Source organism: Pyxicephalus adspersus, chromosome 4, assembly GCF_032062135.1.
Source record: "Pyxicephalus adspersus chromosome 4, UCB_Pads_2.0, whole genome shotgun sequence".
NCBI classification, from domain to species: domain Eukaryota; kingdom Metazoa; phylum Chordata; class Amphibia; order Anura; family Pyxicephalidae; genus Pyxicephalus; species Pyxicephalus adspersus.
Window position 1 is genome coordinate 102,444,160 of NC_092861.1, and position 24,489 is coordinate 102,468,648.

The 24,489-nt window shown below is 37.9% G+C and overlaps 1 protein-coding gene across 4 annotated transcripts in view; it reads left to right on the forward strand.

The window, feature by feature from the left end:
- The window catches only part of MTR (5-methyltetrahydrofolate-homocysteine methyltransferase), a 316,459-nt gene that overhangs the window by 189,398 nt on the left and 102,572 nt on the right, over positions 1-24,489 (forward strand). For all 4 annotated transcript variants that reach the window (XR_011920422.1, XM_072409188.1, XM_072409187.1 and 1 more), the window contains one exon: positions 16,618-16,718. Coding sequence is in view for 3 of the 4 variants with exons in the window: in XM_072409188.1 (XP_072265289.1) it covers positions 16,618-16,718 (101 nt within the window). In the remaining variant the exon portion in view is untranslated. The remainder of the gene's footprint in view (positions 1-16,617; positions 16,719-24,489) is intronic.

Consider the following 24,489-nt stretch of genomic DNA (forward strand, 5'->3'; position numbering starts at 1 on the left):
TAATACTTAGAGAGACAATACTTATTTCAGAAATACTTGTAAATTCAGTAATGCATAAATTGTAACAAAGAGAACAATTTTGTATCCAATAAGCTTGTGTATATCCAAACAATCAGGTGTCAAATGTAAACGTTTTAAAGTTCATAAAGACAAAATTTAAATAGTGAAGGACATGGTACTCAGGTAATTAAATGATTGTATTGAGTTGCTATGTGCACATATAGTTGGATCAAATCATAAAGTTTGTAAATATCACATTGTTCAGCAATATCTGTTACTGTGCATAGAAAAAATATGTATTTATGAAAGTTGTAATATTGAATAACGCAATAATTAGTGAATTAGTTGCATTTACTTACTTTCAAATAGTTGGAGAGTGGCTGACTGGGATTATACAGATATGAAAATGGGATCAAAGCTTATTGGTGATCTCTGTTAAAAAGAGAGAGACCGGGATTGTATTTGAAAGATGTGGCAGCAAAATTAATAAGTATAAAGGTTTCATAATGGTGTAGGGTTCATTATAAATAAGTGATATAGATCATTAGTGGAATAGTCAGGGGGAAGTAAAATAATTTTAAGTTCTATGCTCCCCGGCTCCTAAACCACTACAGTCACCAGACAGGATTCTCTCAACCCTACTTCGGCTCCTTTATTTACTTTTGCGGCTGTCCCCAAAACACTCAATACCAAACTGGATTCCTTGGTACCACAACTAGCTTCACCAGTACCAACAAAAATTCAATGGAACTACCCTGTTACACATTGCTGGGGGCTTTCAGCACCTAAACCCCAATTTCCCAGGAATGGGAGGGTACAGGTGAACAAAATCATACCTGCAAGTGGGGGACACCTGTAGATAACACCCCCTAAAATTTCATCAGTAGGCCATCGCCAGAACAGGTAGAAATCCACCCATAAAAAAACTACCCTGTTACTTATCAGGGTAGTTTTACATATCGCTGGGGGCTTCTAGCACCTGAACCCCAATTTTTCCATAACCTATGACCTTCTATAATCTATAACGCTTGTTTTTTTTCACCTTTTTTTAATGTTTTACACATACAATGATTTATAAATTATTGAAAGTGATTATTGCAAGAAAACAAGGAAACGCCATGGCATAGATTAGCCTATTCAAATGTATGGGAATTTCAAAGATGTGCTTTTTAAAGAATCATGTTAAACGCTGCGGACAGTGTGGCTGGTATTTAAAATATTGCTATGTGTTATAGATTGGATAGAAAAAATAATCACAAGTGTCATGAAAATATTTATTATAATTAAAAGTAATGTTTTAAGAATAAATTCTCATGTAAAAGCTAATTTTCTTGTAAAATTCACAAACCACCAATTATTCCAAGCATGTATTAGTTGCGTAAAGAGCATATGTACAGAAAATGGCCAAAAAAAATAATTTGGAATAATAATTACCTTATAATAGAAAAACTAAATTAGATGACATTTAGCAATAAATAGGGTTCACTATTTAGGCTTACCTATCTGCCCTGGGTGTTTGTAAAATCTTTATATAATGTCTATTAACAGTTTAGGGTATCATTCGACTTCTTCATGGTGGTTATACATGACTAATTAAAATTATGTATATTCAATAAGATTTAGGATATTGGACTGTTAAAGGCAAATTAAATTTTGTGCTTCTGTGTTGTGCCATGTTCGAGTTATCGCCTTTTAAAGTTCTATTACAAGGTAATAAATATTCCAGAGATGAGATGGCAGACCAGAAGATTAAGGGTGAAGAAGACTGGAGAATTGGAAAGAAAACAATTTCCCTACAGGATCAAGAAATTTAAACTGAACTCAAGGGGGGAATTTTTCTGTCAATGTTTGTTTTAGGCGTTTTGGTTTTTTTTTTGGCCATTTTCTGTATGTACGCTCTCTACGCAACTAATACATGCTTAGAATAATTGGTGATTCAGATATTTTACAAGCAAATTTTACATGAGAATTTATTCTTAAAACATTACTTTTAATTATAATAAATATTTTCATGACACTTATGATTATTTTTTCTTTCCATTTTATAACACATAGCATTATTTTAAATACCAGCCACCCATGGATGGGTCTACATGGACTTTAGCAGAGTTTAGCAGAGTTTTTTAGTTTCTGATGATATTTTTGGGTCAACATAACCACTCCCCCCCCCCTACTTCGTTTATAGAAAAATTGGGGTTCAGGTGCTAAAAGCCTCCAGCAATGTGTAACAGGGTAGTTTTTTTTTTGATGGGCAGAGTTTGTTCTGGCAATGGCCTATTGAAGAAAATTCAGGGGGTGTTAACCACAGGTGTCCCCTACTTGCACCTTTAATTTTGTTCACCTGTACCCTCCCGTTCCTGGGCAATTGGGGTTCAAGGGCTGGAAGCCTCCAGCAATGTGTAACGGTAGATTTTATGGGCAGGGTTCTACCTGTTTTGGCGATGGCCTATTGATGAAATTTTAGGGGGTGTTAGCCACAGGTGTCCCTCACTTGCACCTATGATTTTGTTCACCTGCAACCCCCTGTTCAAGGGAAATTGGGGATCAGGTGCTAGAAGCCTCCAGCAATATGTACCAGGGTAGTTTTTTTGATGAGTGGAGTTCTACCTGTTCTGGTGATGGCCTATAGATGAAATTTTAGGGGATATCTATACGTGTCCCTCACTTCCACCTATGATTTTGTTCACCTGTGTCGCCCATTCCTTGGAAATTGGGGTTCAGGTGCTGGAAGCCTCCAGCAATGCGTAACAGGGTAGTTTTTTATGGGCGGAGTTCTACCTGTTGGGCTATTGAATACATTTTAGGGGGTGTTATCTACATGTGTCCCCCACTTGCACCTACATTTTTTGTTTTGTACATCTCCCTGTTTCAGAGTAATTGGGGTTCATAGTATAGAAGGGGACAGGGTAGTGTAGTATGACATTTCTAGTTTTGTGACAGGTAGGTAAAAATTTGGGGTTCGCACCTCCTTGCTATGTAGGTGGCCCCGGGGGTCTGTATTTGTATATTTATTTTGGTCTTCTAGACACACTAACTTTTTAAACAGCTGATGTTCAATTTTGACTAAGGTATTAAAGGTGGGGAGTTGAAATTTAGGGTATTGATAGCTATGAGGGTCCCCTATGTACCCTGGTCAGTAGGACACACAGTTCAGGAGATATGGGGGTTTGTACAGGGAGAGATGTAAGGCTGCAGTGGGAGAGATGTAAGGCTGCATTATGCTATATGACATGCTGCATTCATACGCAAAGTGTAAGTGAAACTATCCTGACGATGAAGTCATTGTACACACCCATTGGTATACCCCCTGACAGTTATTTTTCACGGGTAGTTTTTTTTTGTTAGGACACCGGAAATACACTCTTACATGCAGCTAATTCACACTCTAGTTTATTAATCAAGAGTATACGCTATAGGCAATATTTCAGACTCAAGAGGAATTGTTCAACCCAAGATGTTTTCTGTAAGGAAGCTATAGAACTTTAAGGAAGACTTCTAGAAAGGGGATAAGAAATTAGTAAAAAAAGCTTATCACAAAACTCAGAAAAAATCAAGACAGGAACTATTATCAGAAATTTCCAAGAAAACGTTAGAAAAGGACTCCATTACAAGAATCATTACCAGATTCAACTTTCAACACAACTATCAGAGAGATGTTTGTCAAAAACATTAGGACATCCTTAGCAATGACATCCACGGGTACCAAACCACAATTTGTCTTTAGAAAAGCACCTTCCCTTAGAGATAAACTGGTGCTAAGCCACTATATGACATCACCACACAAAAATGAAATTAAATGAACCTTTAGGTGTGGTCACTGCACCCAACATAAATGGATATCTCTCTAGTCAAAAGGTCATGTTCCCAACTATTTACATGTGGTAATAAGCTCCTTTGTTATATAAAAATGTTGGTTATTTAGTACCTACATCTTGTATATCACAACCTAAATTGAATACACCTAATATTTGCCAAAAAAACTGGCTTTTTCAGTCTTTATGCAGTGGCATCTATTTTTTTATTTTTTTCTGGCACTTTAAACATTTTAAATTTACCCAAAAAAAATGTTTGCACTGTGATTAGATACACAAAGTTTTTTCTGGGTACTACAGCTTTCTTAAGTTTGAGTTGCTTAGCTCAAGCCAAAAAAATGGTAAATCAAAAGGGAAGGTAGTCGTGCAGGGGTTAGGGGATGTAGTATGGTGTTTTCACAATCTGTCCAATCAGTGCAATCCAGCATCATTAGATCTGCTCAGCCTCAAAGAGACCAGTTATGCCGCCTCCTCTTTCTCGCAAAGGTCAGCCAAGAAATGTTAATGAGCTATGGTTACCACATAGTTACAAAATCAGGGTGAAAAGAGTCATAAGTTCATCAAGTTCAACCACTAGGTAAATAAACATATCCCAGATGTAAAAGCATATGATTATAGTTGATCCAGAGGAAGGTGAAAAAAAATCATGGTTCAGTTTGCTCCAACAGGGCAAAAAAAATTCTTCCTGATCCTCTGATCGGATGTTCTCTGGATCTTTCAAACTATAAATTTATAACATATAAATTTTAGAAAAGCATCTATCTTTTTCCTATAGCAATCTATACTACTTGCTAAAACTACTTCCCGAGAGCGCCTATTCAACATTTTCTCAGACCTTACTGTGAAGAATCCTTTCCTTATCCGGACAATACATTTAATTTTCTCTAGAAGCAAAGAGTGCCCCTTTGTAATGGCCTTAAAATAAATAATCAGCGCAAGAGTTCTCTATATGGACCATTTATATATTTATACAGGGTGATTATATCCTGCCCTAAACGTTTCTTCTCAGAGGAGAATAGATTCAGTTTAGCTAATCTCTCCTCATAGCTGAGCTCTTCCATTCCTTTTGTTAGTTTAGTTTCTCTGCACTTCCTAAAATTCCACAATATCTTTTTTTATGAAATGGTGCCGAAAACTGTACTGCATATTCCAGATGTGGTCTGACCAATGCTTTGTACAGGGGCAGAATTATGTCTCGATCTCTGCAGTCTATTCCTCTTTTGATATGAGATAGTACTTTGCTAGCCTTAGTTATTGCAGTTGGAATCACATGCCATTATTAAGTCAATGATCTACCAGAACTCCCAGATCCTTTTCCATTTGTTACTCCCACAAATGTATTCCCCTGGACAGTTCGAAGGCTGCATGTTATTAGCCACAAAGAGCATTTATCAATATTAAATGTAATTTGCTACTAGGCTGCCCAATCAAACAGTACATCCAGGTCTGCTTTTAGATTACAGACATCCTTTATGGACCTAATTCCATTGCAAAGTTTGGTGTCATCTGCAAGCACAGAAATGGTACTTTTAATTCCAAAATCCGTATCATTTTTAAAGATGTTAAACAGTAAAGTTCCCAACACTGAACCCTGGGGTACACCACTAATAACTTTAGACCATTCAGATTATCAGTAATGGTTCACTACCCTTTGGATGTGGTCTTTAACCCCCTAGCAGTATTCCCGAGTGTGGATTTTACCTGCAAATAGCGGTATTGCCGAGTCACACTCAGGGTAGCTTGCTCCGTTGTTGTCCCCAGCATCCTGTTGGTCCCCGCAGGTCCTGGGGTCACATCCTTCGTCCTCGAACTCCAGCCGGCTAATGCAGCATCGATCTCCGGGGGTTTCCCGGTGATGGTGGACGGATCGGCGGGAAATTCAAATAATTTTGTACTGGATTCAATACAAAATAGCAGCTGTATTGAGTCCAATACAAAGTAATATTCATATAATAAATATATATATATATATATATATATATATATTTATACACGCTACTGTACACTTACATTACATGTTTAAATACAGATTTTTGTTTTGTTTTCTAAAGTTTATTATTACATTTAATAAATATCTGTGAGTTATGCCTAGGAGTTTTAGCCTACAATGAAAAATACATTTCCATGCAAAAAAATGTACCTTTTTTTGCATGGAAATTTGCACAGAATTAGACCGCTTACAGATTTACAGATTGAATTGTCTAATTCATTGGTACTGTGTCAAATTCTTTAGTCCAAGTTTACTATATCAACTGCCATTTCACTGTCTACCTGTTTACTTACTTCCTCAGAAGAGGAAGGGAGACAACTTCGGTCTTTCTTGAATCCATGTTGACAATCGCCTAAAATATTATTTTCTAGCAGAAAATCTTCTAAATAATTTTTTATCAGCCTCCCCAGGACTTTTGCATGTATAAAAGTTGAACTTGCCGCTCTGTAGTTACTTGGTAATGACTATGCTTTCTTTCTTTTCTTTTTATTTTTATTTACTTAAGGTTTTTTCAATAAATAACAAAAAGAGCAGTAAGGTAAGGGGAGGATTGAAATAAAAACACAAAAAATAAAAGAAATAAAACATACCTTTGGTTGATACATGGATGGCAGTCATTCCATGCCGCAAGTAAAGCTCGTCTTGCTGCCAAGAGACAGACTGAAATTCACCCGCTTGTACCTTTGTCAAAAATAATATCAGGGAGTTTATCCCAGGAGCCAAATAAAACATAGTACAGAATTGGCAGGAACAAAGTAACCTGTGACAGAATGGACATATTGTAACACCTTCTGCCTGTAATGCATAATCAGAGGACTTTTCCACAAACAGAGGGTGAGCTTTGTTGAAAACACTTTGCATTTTTGACAAGTGAAGTCTAGGCTTCTTTCTGTTCCAAATCCTGCACCAGATTTGACCACCTTATATGCCCTGTGAATGATTTTAAAATGAGTTTCCCTCCATATATCATTGATCACTGCTTTTCATACAGTTTGGTACCCTTAAACAATCTTATCCACAGCCTCCTCTAATTCTGCACCCCAGTTGGAAACATTTGTGTTTTCCAGGTTACCAGGGTTTTTTTTAAAAAAATACATATTATACTTATACTAATATATATATATATATATATACTGTAAAATAAATGTTCTTGAAAACAGTGTACTGATTAAAACATTATGTTTCAAATGAGGTAGGGAAGTCAATTTACAATGCAGTATTGCACTGAGATTGCAGAGAAAGACTATAGCTCTCTCTAAGAGATAGTTTGATGCAAAGGATGTACCTTTGATCCAGTCATAAATATGTCTCGTAAGACATGCTAGATTGTACATACTGACATTTGGAAGTTAACTCCATCTGCTGATACAGGCAAATAAAATTTTTTGTATGGATACTCGAGGGCGGTTGCCTTGCCAAATAAAATTAAGAAATGATTTATTAAGAATCTTTACATCCTGATGTCTTAACAACAATGGTATCGTCTCAAGGGGATAAAGGATCTTTGGGAAAGACGTCATCTTTACCAAAATGAATCCTCCCAAACATAGACAGAGGTAAATTCCTCCATAATTCCAATTCCCTCCTAGTTTTTGCTATTAGAGGTACGTAGTTTAAATTGTAGATTGAAGAAGGCTGTCTACCTATTTTGATCCCCAGGTAAGTTAAGTCTTTGGCAATCAAGAATGGTGAAGACCCGCTCCAAATTGACTTTCTCTCGGGGGTCAAGACTAATATCTTACTTTTATCTATATTTACTTTTGGACCCGACCACTGCTCAAAAAGCATAAAAACTTTTTGAATAAATGATAAATCATTTGTCGGGTCTGAGGTGAATAGTAAGATGTCATAAGCGAAAAATGCTGTTTTATCTCACAATCACCAATTTCCGAACCATGTAATTCTGGTGACCCCTCTAGATAATGTACTAGAGGCTCAATAGCCAGAATAAATAATAAAGGAGAAAGGGGGCAGCCGTGCCTGGTTCCCCGTTCTAATGGTATACTATGGGGTAAGAATCCCGAAGTATGTGGCTTGTGATGAATCATACATAGCCTTGAGAAGTGACAGGTAGGGACCCGGAAATCCCACCTTATGTAGTACCAAGACGAGCCATTCAATATTATCACTGTCGAATGCCTTCTTAGCAACAATACTAATAACTTCAATATTTTCAGCTGGGCTTCTCTTCACATATTCCAGGGCCGCCAACACTTTACGTATTTTTGCCACAGTGCAAAAAGCCCCTGAACGAAACCCACCTGTGAAGGCAGGATCAAACCAGGCAACAAGGCTGCCAACCTGTTAGCCAGAATCTTGGATAGAACCTTGGCGTCTAGATTGATCAATGAGATTGGATAGATCAAAAAACAACAAAGACAGAGATTTAGGCAGGGTTTTTCGGCACAAACGATGTATTCAACATACATTAACAAAATTTGTAATAGGGTTTGTACAATAAAAAATACCACTGTACACAACTAGTGGTCAGGTATAATCATTGAAGTCATATGATTACTTAATACAATAAACAGTAATCAAAGGTTGGTTTGAACCACCTTATTATCCTTGGGGTTCATCCACAGACAAAGTGATTTTTTCACTAGACATATAATAGCTATCAACTTATATATTGTTGACCATATACAATGTTTGATCATCGAAGCATGTTGTTGGATATACTCGATGCGTTTCGCCAGATACGGCTTCTTCAGGAGTATTGACAGCATGCGTAGATTGTTTGTGTCAATTGCATCCAGATAATGTTTAAATTAGAATTTATAATGACTCATATGAATATTATGTTGTAGATATATATACACATTCCCAATTGCACTTTGATGTCCCACTATATATATTGGTTATTAATTGATTAATAACAAGCAGGTTTTAGGCCAATATACATGGATGTCAGACAGTAATTAATCCAGAAATATTCACACTTACATGGATTTGTGGAACAAAAGTGGATGGGATGATAAGACTCAGTGTGTCTAGGACCCCTACCCTTCTTGAGAGTTACTTTGATGTAGGATTGAGCTGCGAAGGGAAAGTAAAAACCCTTTTCCCATATGTGAGAATATAGTTTGTACATATCTAGGAGAAGGTCATCTCCTACCATTTTGTACAATTTGTCTGTAAAGCCGTCGGGCCCTGGTATTTTTCCAATAAACAATTTTTTCATGGTGGTTTGGATTTCCAGATCTGAAATGGGTGCATTAGGAGTATCTAAATGCTCCTGATTCAGTTGTGGTAGACGCACCGACGCAAAACCAGGAGTGTCATTAATTAAATCATACTACAGCGCCTTATGGCTTAGGCAAGGTCATTATCCCTTGATATACAAATTTGGGTCTAACTAGATTGGCTAACATTTTGCTGGAGTTTTAAATCTGTGATATTTAGCATCTATACGCCCACATCTAAATTGTTCATAATGCTCCAGGCCCGCAAATTTTCTCTTTGCCTCCACCCACGCTTCTTTAGTTATTAAAGAGGGTTGATTTGTGGGGAACTGCTGTGCTCTTTGCAGTTCTTGGAGGGCCTAAAAATAATTTTCAATTGCTTGTATCTCACGTTTTGTTATGTAAGATATCACTTGTCCCCGTAAATACTATTGTAATAAATTGTTTCATGAACAAGGTTGACTATAGAGGTTTTACAAAAGAGGCGGGCATGTGTACAGTGAACTGGGGAAAAGAAAGTGTATTGGGGTTCTAAAGGATACCATTGTTTCCAGACATCTTAGAGATTCATTGATTCTACAAAAGTATTAGGTGCGAAGGGATCTGGGGTCACCTGGAAACCGTCTGAAAAGTAGGGCCCATTACAATAAGAGATCTGACTTCCCCTTCGACCATCACTGAATTACAATCACCACCTCATGGACAGTGTAATTCTAAACCACCCATCAGCTCATTAGCTGATGAAAAAAAAAAATCAGCTGTGGGTGAATTAGGGGCATATACATTATAACCTGCCCTTAGTATCAAACTGAGATGAGGTAACTTTTCCTTGAAACCGTTTATGAAACAATAATATTAATCCAGCCTTTTGTCCAAATGCAGAAGATCCAAACACCTCTACAATCCATAATTTGCACAGCCTAAAGAAGTCGGAGGTAACCAGGTGTGTCTTCTGTAGCACAGCTACTGTACATCTGCCTTGAGCTTTTGAAGATGTCTCAGAACTGACATACGTTTATTCGGGGATCGTAGCCCCTTTACATTCCCACAAAATTATTTTGTGCATGTTGGCAGAAAGGCTGCAGATATATATTGGAGAGAACAATACATGAAGGGCAAAAAATATTATGCCAATCTCCTGGTACAATACAAAGGAACAATTTGTACAATAACACCATATGTTACAGAGAATGGTAGTTACCGCCAGAAATTATGTAACGCTCGGATCCGAAGAGGGATAACCCCTCTCCAAGTTATATGCTTATGCATTATGATCAATGAATCCATATATCCACAAAGAAGATAACCAATAAAAAAAAGTGATAATTCAGGGAAGGGTAAGAAAAACCAAAAACACAGTAGAAAAACATTGTAGGAAAAAGACATTCCCATTCTCTCCATGGGCATAAAAATTAGGAGTTTATAAAAGAAAGAAACAAAAGGCAGCTTTTTTGTGGTAACACTCAGGTCAAATTGGTTTATTTAGAAAAGTGGATTCCTGACTAAACATAGTTCATCTGTGCTTCAAACAAATAATTTAGTGAAGTGATACAACATAGTGTCAAACCAATGCACAATGACTCATTGGATCTTGTATGTTTTGTATCTTTAACCCAACGCGTTTCGCCTACCGTTTTCCAAAGGGGATTTTTTAGAGACTTACATTGTAACTTGGTGTTTTGATTAATGAAGTGCAGAAATATATTGTTGCGGTGAAGGTGTGTATACTCTGGTTGTCCTAGGTTGGTGATATGTTGTTACATTCACTCGTGGTAACGAAGAGTGAATTAAAGATATCCCAGTTTAGTATGGGTTTAGCAGGGGAGCAATTTTGACTAAGGAAAATAAACATGTCTCTCTCTGGTAGCTACTTGGTATGTATCTGCACCACGATCCTCATTTGTGATGAGTGAATTATTTAGATGTAAATAAGCCCTTATTGGTTGGATTCTTCTGCACTCTCACCTTCTAAAAGAACTGAATTGAATACTAGCTAGCCCATGGCTGCTGACCTGCCACTGTACCCTTATTTCCAACACTATTCTATCAGTTACGATATATCGGGGATCAACTACTATATTATATCATAGTCTAATTTACTGACAACAGACTTCATTATCTTTAGTCAAAATTAGAACTGAATAATGGAACCAGAGAGTCCTTAGTAATGGTGTCAATTAATAGGAAAAATAAGAAAAGAAAAACTAGTATCCCTCTTCTCTCTTCTTCAGCAGGTCTTGCTTAGGAGTCTATCGTTCTTGGTATGAAAGGATATTTTGACCAGCGCATCTCTGTACGATTGCTGAGACTGGAGATATGTCCCCCAGTGAGGAATAGCTCTTGCTAGGTGAAGGTATAGGTGCTAAAGGTGGTGCAGGGCCCCCTTAGTTCATCAGTTTCCCCATCAGGAGCTGGCATGTTAAGAAACTCTTTCGGCATCCTCTGCAGCTGTGAAGGAATGGTTGAATCCTTGATAGCTGTAGGGATGTAGTGTAGAGCAATCTTGTTGAAAAAGTTTTCTCTTGCGGGTTATCTCTGCGAAATAGTCAGTGAACAACAGGAGCTTTGCTGAATCAAGTGAGACGTTACGTTGTGTCCTGAATGCTGTGAGCGATTCAGAATGGCCTGAATAGTCCTGGTATTTTATGATAACTGGTCTTGGTCTCCATTGACCCCTGTTGAGGGTGCCTGTACAATGCACTTGTTCAACTTTGAAAGGATGATCAAAGCCTAGTATTTCAGGAATTGTGTTGGTACAAATCGCAGACAATAGGCTTGGCTTAATAGACTTGGCTAGGCCGATTAAACATAGATTACTTAATACACCTAGACCTTTTTTCAAGATCATCAACTTTATCTATAAGTTTACTGGTTTGCGCTCCCATGGTGGCTACTTGTGTACAAGCCTATAATAAATCATCCTCGTTTGGCAGAAATTCTGGTTCCCGCTGTGCTAAGCCTAGTGTGATTTAAGCTTTTGGAGTAAGGATTTGATTCCCTTTCCTCTGGCCGAGTCGATCATCTCCTGAATAGTTGGCTTGAGAAGCACTGCCACTGCTTCTGCTAGTTTGCGTGGTCTGTGATAAATTGAGACGACTCCCCATCGGTGTCTTCAAACCTGGGACCTAAGTTTGCAGACTTTGTTTCCCGGGAGCCGGACATCTGCTGTTTACCCGACTTGTTGAAAAACGTATCCATCCAGGGCAAGTAAGCAAGTCCCACCGATTGTGGAGGTAAAAAACAAAATCTAGCTGGTGAATAATAAGCACGAGTGGATGGAGCCTGTGCATGGGGAGCCGGAACCAGAAGTCCCTGCTTTCTTTTTAAAGATAGCAACCATATGGCGTTATGCCAATCCATTGGTACCATGCCAGTGCTTAAAGAGTCTTTAAAAGTTAGTAACATGAAAGTAATCCATCAGGTCCTGGTGCTTTATCATCTTTAATTTTATCCAACTGTTTCTCCATCATATCATTTTTGAACTTTGCCATTTTCCTTTGTTTACACAGAGAATAAAAATGTTTTATCCCCAGTTACCAACCCTGAGACACCCTCCTACTTCTGACAAATCCCAGAGACTCAAACAGCATGTTTGTTTCTAGCTGAACCAATCAGATGGACAGGAGAAAACTCCTAACATTCACTGATGCCCAAAGGTGAAGGAAGAAGAAAAGCATGATGGAAACAGAACATGTCTGGCTAGCCAGTCCCCAAGAAATCCAAACTACACTCCCTTTACTTTGTTGTGATTTGTCTCCAGGAGACTGACTTTTCCTCCCGCCCTAAATGTTTCAGTGCCCTGATCTTAATGCCAAACTGTGCACATACGTGCAGGGGAGATTTTGTTCTGTAACTCTTTTATTTTTTTGTCAAAGAGTAGGTAGTGGACCCTGCCAGTGCCAGTTATTCTAGTTTCTGCCCTACTTCATGATGTGGATGTCACCTTTGTCTTCTATTGTGCACCAAATTTTGGGTAAATTCTATTTTTTTTTTTTAACTTTTCCATCCCATAGCAATGCATCAACAGGGCCAACTTATGCTTTGTTGTGCATATTCTACATCTCTCCACAGATCGTTCCCCACCCATTCCTCACTCTACTCTACTCATTCTCTTTGTGCCCTTCTCGATTAATATTCCCTGGTGGGAATGCCTCCCTAACACTTCCTAACAATCTGGACCTCACCTTCTACACAATCTTTCGTATTGATCACATCTTTATACAAACCTCAACTATACCTCGTGACACAGGCCAGGATCTTACCTGCCTCTTGGACGGACCACTCTGCAGCAATTTCAGGCAGCTTTACAGTATTCCACCTCAGCTATCTGGGAAGTGCACTTTGTTACGGTAAGTGAATGATAATTCAACTAGCCTCCCAGTTGAAACAAAAACTTGACCACCCTCTAGGTGAACTTGGAAAATAGTTTCTAGATTCTAATGCTTTCCTTTTGGTCCAACCCTTCACCTTTCAATAAGTGATAAAATTAGGTTTCCAGGCATAATCTTAACCTTCTTTTTGCAGTTCCATCTTATGATTGTTCGTTGTACCACTCATAGCTTTTATTTACTTAGAGACAAGCAAATCTCACTTTTGATATCTTGACATGTCATATAAACCTAGGAAAAGATGTCATTAACCATGGTATACTGAATGCATTATGAATAATTGGCAAACTGGTGAATGGTAAAAGGAATGAAATAGGGTAAGATGCCTACCAGTGCAGTGCTCAACCCAGGAATTTTTTTGAGCCGGGTGGGAAGAAATTGTAGGTGGGTGGCATCCCCTGTATTGTGAGCCAATTCTTCTGTAGCCACATAAAAACAGCCGGGTGGTTACTAAAAAGTGCCAGGTGGTGCACCCAGCTAAAAGGGGCTAGGGAGAACACTGCAGTGTTTTGGTGAGTTTAGATTGAAAAGATGAGCAAAGGTGAAAGGGATAATCCCTGAGATAAATAGTTCAATCTGCAGGGTAGCCTTCTGAAAGGCATCCCTTAATGTAATGACTGAGCAAGGGTGAGGGATTGCTGCCCGCTTAAAAGAGCGTGAGAGCGGCTTGTGGATAGGAACTGCGCGTGGGACGGGATGTGCGGAGAACAGGAAAAATGGAAACCCCCCTCTCTTTCTCTGGTCCGCCCAGCTAGACCGCTCCAGTGTGTGTGTCTGGGGCTGTCGAAATAGGGTTGGGGCTATACCTCTAAGCGACGGTTGTCACACTGGGACTCTAGTGAGAAGGGTGTCCCCGGATTAGGGGAATATGTATGTAGTGTCCCTGGATAAGAGGAGTATGTAATCAGCGGATTAGGGGAGCAGAAAATGCCTTATGTTAGTAATATAGAGTGGATGCAGGAAAGAAAGGTTTGTTAGGTAGTGTACTTAGAGCACTTACTCAAGCAAAAAAGAAGAGAAAACCTTTTCATAAAAAAAATACATATATAGAAGAAATATGTATATGAGGATAACTATTTCAAATACAATTTTATTTTTTTTGTTATACAGGTTTTATAATTATTAAAGCATTGAAGCAGACAATGATAATGCCTCTTTACCAAACTGCAATATAACAAACATACATAACAGCAATATACAATAGTTAAAGCAAACATAAGTGTTCATGTACGTATTAAGAAAACCACTGGTTTAGACCTCTAGTCATATTAAAAGGGTCTGCAGCACAGGTACAGTATACATTGCATCCAATAACTGCTGGTCCCAGACCACTGGTTCAAATACAGTATACAATAAATAAAGTAGATGTAAAAAAAAAACAAAGTATGTTAAAACAAATACATAATTGGGACAAGTATTTTTATTGTAGTCGCAGGAGTGCATGGTTTACTTTTTTTACTTGTACCTGTGACTGTCACAATCTGTATCTACCATCTTTATTTTGCTTATTTCTTTTTATTGTTTTCGTTGTTGTTGTTACAGTTGTATATATCTGCTTTTTGTTGTTTTATAGTTGACTAAATAAATAATGAGAAAATGGAAAATATGTTTTTGACACTGCAGGTTTATAAACCTAAACCTAACCTAAAGGACATTGTTGAATTGGAGAGAGTGCAGAGAAGGGCAACTAAATTATTAAAATGAATAGAGGAGCTCAGCTATATAAGGAGAGATTAGCTGAGCTGAATCTATTCTCCCTTGAGAAGAGACGTTTAAGGGGGGATATGATCACCCTGTATAAATATATAAGTGGTCCATATAAAGAAATCTCTTCACTTTGAGATCATTACAAAGAACAAGAGGGCATTCTTTGCGTCTGGAGGAAAATAAATTTAAGCCCTGGATAAGGAAGGGATTCTTCACTGTAAGGTCTGTGAAAATGTGGAATCAGCTCCCTCAGGAAGTAGTTTCAGCAACTACTATAAATTGCTTTAAGAAAAAGCAGGATGTTTTTCTTGAAGCACAGAATATAACTGGGTATTAAGGCTTTAAAGTAAAAATAACAGTTACTGTTGATCCAGGGAACATCCGATTGCCTCATGGAATCAGAAAGGATTTTTTTTCCCCTGTTGAAGTGAATTTTTTTGCCTTCCTCTGGACCAACTATGTCTTATAGGGTTTTATATCTGGGATATGTTTATTTCCCTAGTGGTTGAACTTGATGGACTTATGTCTTTTTTTCAACCTAACCCTTCTATGTATTTAGAAACCCAATTAGCCTATGTAACTGTATTTTATCACTTGCTTCTTAAGGACTTTCTTATTTTTTACAAATATCACTGTGAAAAAAGTTCTGAAGAAGCTTTTCTACATTCAAAACATATATCTGCTACAATCCAGGTTTAGAATGCCCCCTTTGTATTTTAAAAATTGTTACCTCAACAAGCGAGAATGCCATGTCCCCAAAACAAGAATTGAACATTAAATTGGACTAGGAGCTTATACAACAAATCACCAACAAAGAATAAATTTGTATAATGCCCAAAAAGTTCCAGTCACTCAGTCATACCTGTTGAGTTTTTTTTTTTGTGTTGGGGAGTTTCTATGCCTCTCCATTTGCCCCTATCTGCACTTTCTCTATTTCCTCAACAGTCTTCTATGGATTGGTCCCTTTGACTTAACTGCATATTTAGGATGAGTTCTTAATACTTTGGGCAACGTTTATGTCTCTTTTACCCATCCCCCCTTTCCTCTTCCTCTATCTGTCAATATCTATTTTAATAAAAGAAAGTATCTTGCTTTCTTGAAGCTGCAAACTGATATTGCATTCGGGTAAACATATGTTGTAGATGGCATTTATGCTTCTAACTTCATTGCAACCTCACCAGTGTAATTTGGTATTTTTTACCTTAGAAAAATGTAAGCAGTGTTTTTTTTTCCCCAACGATTTGTAACTGCTAAATCCAGGCTTAATAAATGCTTAGATAAATTTCATACAACAGGCAGAATGACTTTAACCTTTACAAATCATTACAGAACGCATTAGTTGTATGATGTTTTTGCAATTAATTGTAATGATTTTGGGAATTTTCAAGGGTTAACAAATAGTTAATATATATATATATTGTACAATATGACACTATAATTTAACTGCACACTGTTTAGGTCTTTTGCATGCTTTTCCCTGTTGACTTTTAATTGCAATAACTATACCCCAATGTTTATTTCCCCTATATTTTTAGAATCCATATCAAGGAACAATTGTAATAGCAACAGTAAAAGGTGATGTACACGACATTGGCAAGAACATTGTTGGTGTGGTGTTGGGCTGCAACAATTTCAAGTAAGTGTTTTAAAAAATGGACATATATACTTCAACATTAGCCACTATACATATTTCCTGTTTAAACCATTATTTGGTGTAATAGTCTTTTAAGTTAAAATCCAGTAAAAAACAGTCATTATCAAAACAATACACAAACAAATAGGATTTTTAAGGCATAAACAGTAATAATCAGAAAAACTGTATAATTTATTTATATCTTTAAAATATCACCAAAGCTTTTTACTAAGAAGTTTTTGACCGATAAAAATAAATAAATTGTAGTCATAGCAATATGTTCAAACTTTTGCCCCCACGGTATGTGATTTCTGGGCATTTAGCATTTGGAGTTTGTTATTATTCCATCATAGGGCCTTTTTAAAGCTCTCCACAGCTGGGGAGGATACACTTTCATCGGTGAAGCTGGGTGATCCAGCAAACCTGGAATGGATCTGGTCCAGGATTGAAAACATTTGCTAACAAATAGCAAATAACTTTTAAGAAATCCTTTTCAGGTTTGCTAGATCACCCAGCTTTACTGATGAAAGTGTATCCTCTCCAGCCATGGGAAGCTTTAATAAATCAGGCATAGTCTCACAATGAATACTAAACACATTTCATTTTTGAAAAGACATCATTGGTTTGAAGTACCAGCTATGACTACAAATAAGAAATTATTAATTATATTTATATAAATTGTTTCCATGACATATACCTAAAATTTTAAATAAATAAAGTTGATGACACTAGCATCAGACAATGTGTACAAAAATTTATTTTTCTTTTGCATTCTGAATAAGTTGCTCAGCACATTACAGAATATATACCATTGCTAAATCATTACTTTACATTGGGACAACACATCTGTGAGGCAGTTATCCTCTATTGTAGCATTTATCAAAGAGTAGCACAAAGTACATTTAGCAATGTAACCTAAACAAAAAAAATCTAAAAATTAAAATAACTTTAACAATAATGACGCTTTTAGAGCCTGTCACAACTATCTGCAGCTCCGCACTGCAAAACTTTAGTTTCTCCCCAGAAATGACGTCCACGCTTGATCATTGAGGGCTGTCCTATATAGGACTTGAGGCCGCCCCTTGGGATGATGCATTTGTCAAAGACAAAAACACCCTGGATGTGTCAGGCAGGGAACAAGAAGAGAAGGCATCCATCAAGTCATGTTACAGGTGACCCCAAAGATATTAAATATGGCACTGCCAGCGGTGAGCACTCAAGGTGTGGGCAGGGGAAGCATAAATGGCCTTGTCTTACTCCAGGCGCCGCCATCTACTTCCCTTCTTCCCGGTTCTTGTTCCTCCTCACCCAACCCAGGTGTGAGATTGAATGACGTAGATGGGAAAAAATTGTATTCCCTCTTGACGAAAGGACTCCTTCTGTGCATGTCTGAGATGCTTGGGCATGCGCAGAAGAAGCACCCAAGAGCCTCCCGGGATGCGTGACTTGGGTATCCTGGGAGGCTTTGCGCTCCCATTCATTCTCGATCGCCTAGGATAACTTCAATACCTTTGGCTTGAGGAATGTTTGAATATAAAGACTGTTTATCTATTGATACCAAAAATGTTTGATGGGAAAAGAAAGATCATAAATGAGTACATCCAGGTTTTCCCAGGTACGAAGGTAGACCTAAGACATGTGGCCCAAGTTGTGATCAATTATTGGCTTGGATTTGTCATATGGAACTCTATTTCTGACTTAGTAGGGCGACCAGGCGGCTGTGTTAGATTTTTCTGGGTTTTAGGGAAAGCATAGAAATTTGGTAGTATCAGATTTGTTTCACATTCAGAAGAAAGGTATCTCTACTGATTTAAAGCTCTAGTAAAAGTTTAAAATATTCATCAAACTAGTTCTTTATTTTACTTGATGGTATGATTCAATACCACTCATTGTTTTGGAGACATTTAAGGCACATAAGGTTACTGTCCTTATTATTCATGACCAGAAATATTGCCTACCTGGTAGAGAAGGTTTTATTATGTCAGAATTTGCTTTCAGATTTTTCAAATCCTGAGCCAAAGGTTTTGACAGATTTTTGAGAAAATAGAGGTTTATCTATTTCATTACAGACCATTTTAAAAATCAATATTAGGAATCTGTTGATTGGGAAATCTAGAGGATTTAGGCTCAAAGCTAACAGAGTTTTTTTTATTATCAGAAAGTGACTGTTTGCAATCCTGTGCATCAGCGGATGGTGTTTTTTTGTTTTCCTCCAGTAAGGTCGCATAGAGCATGAAACACATCAATGGTGAACATAAATCATATCGGGTTGGAAAAGAGTCATGCACTTTGTTTCTGTCCTTATCGTAAGCTACGTGCACATAAACAACATGCAAAACAAATAAATATCCCTAAATGTATCAATTTTTTATAAAAAAAAAGAGATGATAGGAATGGAACAGTGATACTAGCCATGGGCAAAGATGATAGTGAGTTAATTTTAGTTTTGGGAAGTGCATCCAAGTCAGAAAAATCTGATGAAATACTTGATGAAGTTTGAGGAACTGTGAAAGAAAAAGGTTTGAAACCATTATTTATAGTGTGTTTGCGGTATTAGGGCTCTGTGAGTTACTAGGAGCTGTTATGGATGTAGTGAGAGCTGAAATGACAGTGGAATCAGGAAATTTACATTTAGTTTAATGGGAAAACTTTTTTCCTTTTTGCCTTGTTTCATATTTTTTTTTTTATCTTTCCAATGTTTTGGACACTGAGAGACAGACCCTTCTTTTTCAAATTCAGCTTCTGTGGAGGTATAACTGTTCAAAAGTGGTACCATTTATCATGGCTGTCTACAACAATACATTTTTTTTTTTAGCAATAATCTTCCTGATTACATTATCAAAATTTGTGTCAAGGTTTGTTACATAGTTGTTAATTACTTTAGACAAGATTACTTTCCTGTATATGAACATTAAGTCATGCCATTGTTTACTTATCTCTGTAATCTTTAGTTAATAACAAATTCTTAAGTTTGACAGTCTAGTTGTATATTCAATTGGCCCCTTGTAGATCAATTTTAATCTATATTGGTTGTATGACCCTCCCAGCCAAAACCAAAATAAGTCATTTGTATCAAGATGTGTCCTATGTATTAGCAATTAAAAACAGCAGTAGTCTTCCGGGGGCGGCACTGAAGGAAGTGGCTGCAATACTGCACAGCTCCCATTTGCAACATTTTATGTCATCTGAGGCTTTGGTTTCTCCCAGAGTCATGGGGAAGAAATCTTCATTGAGAGGGAGCTGGTTGTTAGTGACAGCTGGGTTTTTTCTGCTCGGCTGGTCACTCCAAGCCCGGGTGTCGGAGCTCCATAACAAGCCGTGTGGCACCAAATTTTAAGCACATCTTCCACTGAGCCATCACACTCCAAGCCCTGCACGGGACTTTAAATCTCAGCAGGGAATTAAAGATTACAAATCTGCAGCCTGGTTGATCTCCAGTGGCCACAGAAACACTGGGTGAGTATTTTTCTCTGCATCTATTTATACTAGCTCATACACATGCAGTGGCTACATTAGTCCTCATTATCTCCTCTTTAACTTTTTCCTGCAACCTGGTGGCTATACTGCTTAACTTGTGCACTTTGCATGCTTGTGCCTTGCCACTGAAATCTGCAATCAAGGCCTGGAAATATTACTACAACAATTGTTTTATTTTCATCCTGCAAATCCAATTGCTTCTATAAGTGGTGCCTGATTTAACAATGGTATACATCTACTTACTTGCTGTCTGCCCTATTGCTAGGATTTGGTAAATCCCAGCCTAATCGGAGCCACAAACAACCCTCCAAACACAAGGCGAAAACCCTGACAAATGTCGGTGCCAGAATTGCTGCCTTTGTCAACCTCACAGGAAATATCCTCTGATTTGTCTACACCTGCTTTGCTGCAACATAATTACATATCTACATAGTAGGTTAGGTTGAAAAAAGACATAAGTCCATCAAGTTCAACCACTAGGGAAATAATCATATCCCAGATATAAAACCCTATAAGACAGGAAGGCAAAAAAAAAACCCCTGGTACAATTTGCTTCAACAGGGGAAAAAAAAATTCTTCCTGATTCCATGAGGCAATCGGATGTTCCCTGGATCAACAGTCACTGTTATTTTTACTTTAAAGCCTTAATACCCAGTTATATTCTGTGCTTCTAGAAAAGCATCCAGCTTTTTCTTAAAGCAATCTATAGTAGTTGCTGAAACTATTTCCTGAGGGAGCTAATTCCACATTTTCACAGACCTTACAGTGAAAAATCCCTTCCTTATCCGGACCTTTAACTTCTTTTCCTCCAGACCCATAGTGCCCTCTTGTTCCTTGTAATCTCAAAGTGAATAATGGGGAAGAGAGTCCTTTTCCATTTCTGACTCCCTCCAAATGTATTCCCCCTAGACAGTATGAAGCATGCATGTTGTTATCTCCCAAGTGCATAATTTTACATTTATCTATATAAATGTAATTTGCCACTTGGCGGCCCAATCAAACAGTACATCCAGGTCTGCTTGTAGATTATAGACACCCTGTATGGACCTATTTCTATTCCATAGTTTGGTGTCATCTGCAAACACAGAAATGGTACTTTTAATCCCAAACTCTGTATCATTTAGAAAGATGTTAAACAGTAAAGGTCCCAACACTGAACCCTGGGGTACAACACTAATAACCTTAGACCATTCAGAGTATGAATCATTAATTACAACTCTCTGGATGCCCCGTTGAAACCGCTGTCGCTAACATGTCCTCCAACACTACGAGAATTGTTGAATTGGAACAACGTGTTAGCGATGGAACAACGTAGTAGCTGGAGGATCATCTTATTGAGGCTCAAGGAAAGTTGAACCTGAAGTCCAATCAACAGGCATTTATGGAGGAGAAATTGGAGGATTTGGAAAATCATAACAAAATCAAATCTGCGCTTTATAGGTATTCCTGAGGAATACAAAGGTCAGGACTTCTCCGCAGCAGTTGCCCAAAAAAGAAAGCTTTTTGTTCCCACATGCTGGCGCCTGGTGGAATTGGGCACATTATTTGCTCATCTATACTTGTCAAAATACATATCACTTGAGCTGGCGACACCAAAATATTTGATGATCCACAGCAAGCCTTGAATTTCATACAGCAAGAGGAGCAGCACATATCATTTTTAGTCACTTCAAGAGATACATCTGTTTCATACAGTTGTAATGCCAACGGTACAAATTTTAGGTACCAACAAACTGATGAAGCACCTATCTGGTAATTGTTTAATGGTTAGGGATTTTGTGCAATTTACTTTCCTAAATATTGTGTTTTCAAATGCTATTTATTGTTTATTCGCACAGATAATATGGTTCTTTGAGGAATTATTATACTCATTATCCTGTCCTCTTACTGAGATACTAAGACATGTTATATGGTAATGTTTTAGAATTGTGGCATAGAGTGGTGTGGTTTTAACTATTTGGAATCGAGTTCTGTTTAGTTCATTTAACTAATCCCTGGATAGAAATTACTAATACAACTTGGTTAGATTTATGTTGTTATGAGCTTAGCCGTAGCTCGCTGGGACTGCGGCCTGCTCAATTTAAAGGAAATCTGAGGAAAATATCCCCCCCTCGGTTATTGCTTTGACATCTTCTAAACCCATACTACCCCAACCAAAATTGATTTTATACATTAAACTTAAATTACTATCCTAGAATGTGGCAGGGCTTGATAGCCCTCAAAAGAGGAAGAAAGTTTTAATCCACTTAAAGCGTAAAATCGCTGACATCACTGACATTGGAAAACTGAAGAAATGGTTACTTTGCAGGATTCTTGAATTTGCAACTAATTAAAAAAACAAAAACGATGGGTGGGGATTATTTTTCGTAAAATCCTGCCATATAAAGTTTTGTCAACAGAACCAGATGAAGAAAGTAGATAGAGTTATGCTGGTTCTGGATATGGCGGGAACTACTTATTTGTTGTGTTCTATTTATGCACCTACAGGAAATTCTTCCTTGTTCCACTCTAAATTGCTTCAAAAAATTCTAGAAGGAACATAACCCAACTTAATATTGGCAGGCGATTTTAACGCCACCTTAGATCCCAAAATGGACCGATCAACCACCTCTTATAGCACTGCACATACTTTCCCCAAAGAACTCAGTAATTTAATTTCTCAGGCTTCTTTGGTGGACCCTTGGAGTCTCCTTAAAGAATTATACTTGTTATTCTAAGGCTCATATCTCTTTTTCTAGAATTTATTTCTTATTGGTGGAAGAATCACCCTACTCCAAGGTGTCTCATGCAACATCAGTTGAATTTACTTTATCTGACCACGCACCAGTCCAATTAATCTTGGGCCTCTCCAGACAATTTTCCAGTACTTTAATATAGAGATTTTGGGGGGTGTGGCTTGCGCATGGCCAGATGGAGAAGCAAATTTGCTAAGCTCCGTGCCCGGGATCTTCTATTTTGTGATACCTGTCTCATTATGCCGGCAAAAAACATCCAGCCTAACCGGAAAGAAGGTGGAAGCTGTCCGCAGCCTCAACACCAAATCCAAGATGGCTGACGCAGCAGTAGGAGGAAACCATGACCATGCAGCTCCTTCCTCACAGAATACTACAGTGCCTTCTATAGGAGAAGACTATGTGTTACTGCAGGTGGGCCTTATACATCCTCCACCCCTACTAAAATTAAGACATATCTGAGCTCTTTACCTACAAGAGCTGACTCAGAAGCTTAAACCCATTGCCTTGAGTCCTCATTTAAAGACGAAGAAGAAGTAGCAGAGCTTAAGAAAAATCTTGAAACCACACAAGAGGCTGTAGTTGTATTAAAGTCAAATCTTAGTTTATTGACATCCAGAATGACCACGGCAGAAACCCTATTTGCTGAGCACTCCCGCAAGCTTAATACAATCATGGGATCTATTGATGATTTGGAAATCCACAATAGACGCAAGAATGTACGTATACGTGGGTTACCGGAATGGAGTATTTAACCTGCTGCTTGGTCGTCCAGTTGATACAGACATTTTTATTGATAGAGCACACAGGGCTTTGGGCCCTAAACCATCTGATCCCACCCGTCTAAGAGACGTAATATGCAGAATTCACTATTTCACTGTAAAGGAAGGAATTATGGCGGCAGCGTGCGTTTCCTAGGGTTTCATAGATTTTGATGAAGCTGAGTTGCAATTCTTTCCAGATTTATCTAGAAGCACGCTAGTCTTATGTAGAACCCTCAAACCCCTCTTGGATGTGCTTAAATCAAGGGACATTGAATACCGCTGGGGTTTCTCCTTTCAATTACATGTTCGCTTCAATCGTTATGTCCTAATCTTTAAAGATCTGGATGGTCTCTCCAAGATTATTAATACCCTGAACCTTCCACCAGTTGATCTGCCTCAATGGTCTCAGGCTGGATCCAGACTGATTTATTCTACATGTCCTTCTCACAAATGATAACTGCATCAATGCTTTTCCTATCACCCAGGATTGGTGTGAGCTTTCATGTTTTACATGTTCTTCCTCGATTAGTTTACGAAGGTTTACCATGAAGAGCATGAGTTGCCTAGTCTGGATGAGTGCCTTGTCTGGCAAGGATATATCTCATGGATGGAAGATGGCGATTTATTCATGAATGCCTCAGCATATATCCTTTCGCAGTGTTAGGCCTATAATACCCTGTTTCCCCGATGATAAGACACTGTCTTATTTTTTTTTGAAGGCCAAAATATGCTCTAGGGCTTATTTTCAGGGGGATGCCTTATTTACCCATGAAGAAGACTACAGTACACAGTTATTGTTCA